This window comes from Capsicum annuum, chromosome 5 (assembly GCF_002878395.1).
Source record: "Capsicum annuum cultivar UCD-10X-F1 chromosome 5, UCD10Xv1.1, whole genome shotgun sequence".
NCBI classification, from domain to species: domain Eukaryota; kingdom Viridiplantae; phylum Streptophyta; class Magnoliopsida; order Solanales; family Solanaceae; genus Capsicum; species Capsicum annuum.
Window position 1 is genome coordinate 196,425,769 of NC_061115.1, and position 4,308 is coordinate 196,430,076.

Genomic DNA, 4,308 nt, shown 5'->3' on the forward strand with positions numbered 1-4,308 from the left:
CTATTAGGTTCATGTAAATTCCGTAAGTATGGCTCATGTAGATTCACATGTGAGCGTTAAGAGTTCATTAAACAAGAAAGTGTTCTTAAAGCTTGAAAACAAAATCTCAGAGCAACCCTATTTTTTAAAAAAATTTCATATTAAATAACAGCACTAAATTAATGAATGACAGGATATGCAACACACATTGGATAACTCTTTCTACGTTAACACAAACAACGAGCTAACTTTATCTTTTTCCAGCTAATCACAAACTCACTATCACAAATAAAAAAAAAGTGTCCAAACCGTATCCCCAATGCCATACCCCCAGCCCCTCCCTTTCCCCCTCTTGCACAAATATATACATGTGTGTCAATATTTATATATATAATGATACTACTACACATATATAGAGACTCACATTAAAACCTTTACAACAAAACTTACAAATATTTTCCTTATCCAGAAACCCCCTCATAAACATAAACACAAAAAACTTTCCAAACTTCACCAAGGAAAAACCAAATAATAATGCAAATGATGACGACACAAGACGAAGGATTAACGTTAGAACTCATAAGACGACATCTCCTCGAAGATTTCACAAATACAGAATCATTCATCAACAGTCTCAATTCCTGCTTTTCCGATCATATGTCTCCTGTTTTCATTACTTCGATAGTAAAAACTGAGCCATCTACTTCCACATCACTATCAGATTCTCCCAATTCCTCATACCTAAACGAACCCAACTCTCCAATTTCCCGTTACTTCAATCTCCACTCCGATTTCCCCGAATTCAAAATCGATTCAGACATCATCCTCAGCCCAACATACAGCTCTGCCGTTTCCAGCAGTACTAAGGAAAACAAAAATAACGAACTCAAGACCGCATTCAAAACAGATTCAGACAACATCCTCAGTCCAACATACAACAGCTCTGCCGTTTCCAGCAGTACTAACAAAAACAAAAATAACGAACACAAGAACGCATTCCAAACCGATGCAGACAACATCCTCAATCCAACACACGACAACAACTGTGCTATTTCAAGCAGCATTAAGGAAAACAAAAGTACCGAAACTAAGAAGAATTACAGAGGAGTGAGGAGAAGGCCATGGGGGAAATACGCGGCAGAGATAAGAGATCCAAGTAGAAAAGGATCAAGGATATGGTTAGGTACATTTGATACGGATGTGGATGCTGCAAGAGCTTATGATTGTGCAGCCTTTAAGATGAGAGGAAGAAAAGCTGTACTTAATTTCCCGTTGGATGCCGGAAAATCCGGTGCTCCGGCAAATATTGGCCGGAGAAGGAGAAGAGATAGCAAGATGGAGCTGATGGAGGTGCTGAATTTTTAACGTTATTTAAGGTGTTTTTACTTTCAGGAGAAACAAAATGTGTGATGTTAATTACTTAATTACTTAATTGGGAGGTATTAGAGAAAATAATATTGATATTAGCTTGGATATTTATTCCATTTTAGTAGTATTTCATATTTTAATTGTACATTATATTTAGAACTATTCTTATATCCAGTAAATTATGACATTATTAATACCAAGTAATATTTCTATTTTGATACACCTTATTTTAATTGTGCAGCATTTAAGATGAGAGGAAAGTAAGTTGTACTTAATTTTTTGTTGGATGCCGAAATATCTAGTGCTCCGACGAATATTGGCTGGAAAAGGAGAAGAGATAACAAGATGAATTTGATGGAGATACTGAAATTTTTAAAGTTGTTTAAGGTATCTTGTCTTGGGAGAAACAAAATGGGTGAAGTTTGTTGATTACTTAATCCTTTTACAAATTATTTGACGGGAGGTATTAGAGAAAATAATATTGATACGGGCGATATTAGAGAAAAATATTAATACTATTTAATTTTATTAATGTTTCTTGTACATCATATTTAGTAGTTCCTCCGTTTCATAATAAAATGAATTATTAATTGTACATCATAATAGGTAGTATCATTCGTATTTCTATTTTGATTGTGCAGCATTTAAGATGAGGGGTAGAAAAACTTCACTTAATTTTTTGTTGAATGTCGGTAAATCTGGTGCTCCGGCAAATATTGGCCGGAAACAGAAGAGATAACAAGGTGGAAAGTATGTTAATTAGTGTACTTAATCTTTTTACAGAATTTTTAATTGAAGTACGCTATTATTTAAATCAATTCACCAAAATAATTCTTTTTTCTTGAAAATTTACAAAACTAGAATGAATGTAGTAGACATTAACACATTAGGTATCGTTTTATTCAAAAAATTAATGAACAAAAAGCCTAACAATTAATGATGTTACATATAAATACATTACTATGTTTTATAAGTAATTCGTTACCACAAGTGATGAAACTTTGCGACCCTGCCACCTTGGACTCTTTGTACGAAATCTGATGTTAAAGCCGTTATGGTGAATCCTTTACAGCTAAATCACTATTATTATTAGACTCAGAAAAATTCGATAGATTTTAATCAAATCATGTTGTATATACTAATAGAAATTTATGAAATATTTATAAATATTTGAGTCTATACTCAATTATATTATTGTAGGTAAATTAGATTGTTATTAAAATTTATTAACTTCAAATCATGTATTCGCTCCGAGGTCAGGGAAGTAGATAAAGGCTAGCCACACAGAAAGAAAGAATAACTTCACATTTGTGAGAACCAAATAGAGGACCATTTTCCAGATGCTTGAAGTTAAAAGGACTAATTGGACCCCAAAATTCGGTTCATGCATTACTATTATTACTTATATGTCGACAACAGTATGTCGCAGGCAGAAAATGACACATTTATAGATCACCACATCAATAATTTATATCTATAATCTATTCTATATCTATAATATATTAAAATTATGAAATTACTTAAAAAAAGTGATTTAAATTTTTTATCCTCCACTAAAAGACTCTGTAATAAATAAAATCGTCTTTTCATATTTTTTCTTTAATTTATAATATTAAATATTGACTATAATAAATATATATACAAAATTAAATGAAGAAAATTTTCTACTTTTAGTTGAATTTCTAAATGTATGACAATATTTTGTTAAAGAAAATTCAACTTCAAAGAAATTATTATATAAAAAAAATTCTATATAAGGTAATTTTTTTTTTACCTAAAATAGATTTAGAGTCATCCTTTTATAGTTGTAGATAGTTTTGTTATTGGATCTCTAATATAACACATTGAATTAATTTTTAGATTTTGAATTTTGTTTTCTATTACGTTGTTTTATTGATCAAGAATACTGAAACATCTTTTCATTTTTGTATATATATAACTTTCATTATTGATTCTACTACATGACTTTGTTGTTTTTAGATTTTAAGTTTTCTTTTCTATTACGTCGGGTTTATTGATCAGAATTAACAAACTTTCATTATTGAATAGCTTTGTTGTTTCTTCTCAAATAATAAGTTTATGATTTTTTGTGTAAATGTTAGGTTTAATTATATTGTTCTAATATCTTTATTATCATATTACTTTTGTAGTTTACAGGTGATAGATAAATGTCGATCTGGTTTGAATTTTTTTCTTTTTAGATAAGGTAGGTTTAATTGTATTGTTTTGATATCTCTATTATCGTATTATGTTGTTGTAGTTGACAGGTAGTAGATAAATGTCGATCGACTTTGGAAAATTTTTTTTGTAAAGGTTAGGTTTAATTGTATTGGTTTGATATCTTTATCATCGTATTATTTTGTTGTAATTTACAGGTGGTAGATAAATTTTAATTCGCTTTGAGAATTTTTTTTTGTAAATGTTAGATTTAATTAAATAAATTCTCTATCTTTACATGTTTAAAAGATGAATTTAATTATTGTATACTTTTTTATTATTTAAATAAATATCCTATTTAGTGTAACGCCTGAACTCATTAAAATAAGATACACACATAAAGCGCGTGTTTAGTACAATATATATTATAGCAATGAATATAGACAAATTTGACAAATCTATGAAAACTAAGGGAAAAAAATATCACAAAAATCTACGAAGGGAAATTAACTAGTACTTGATTCTAGCTACTAGCTAAGTGGCCCCTCTTCCCGACCCCCATTTAAATAACTAGCTAGTTGCTAAGCTTTTGTCTCAACATCCCTAACATGGACCACATACAATTACTTCTTGGTAAAATCATCAATGTCACTATCAATGGACTTGTGCCTTCGCAACATTGAGCATACCTCCCACTTGAACCAAATAGGTTATCATGAATGCGGATTAAATTATTTTGAGATTATAATATTTAAATTAATTCATCTCATTTGGGTGGTGAAATAAAATAATACGAAGTTAGAT

At 30.0% G+C, this 4,308-nt stretch overlaps 1 protein-coding gene across 1 annotated transcript; it reads left to right on the forward strand.

Moving 5' to 3' along the window:
- The first annotated feature begins 401 nt into the window (after positions 1–401).
- On the forward strand, positions 402–1,566 carry LOC107871072 (ethylene-responsive transcription factor 5-like). The gene is given in 1 exon segment (NM_001324993.1): positions 402–1,566. A coding segment is annotated over 1 exon segment (822 nt). The 5' UTR covers positions 402–522; the 3' UTR covers positions 1,345–1,566.
- The last annotated feature ends 2,742 nt before the right edge of the window (positions 1,567–4,308 follow it).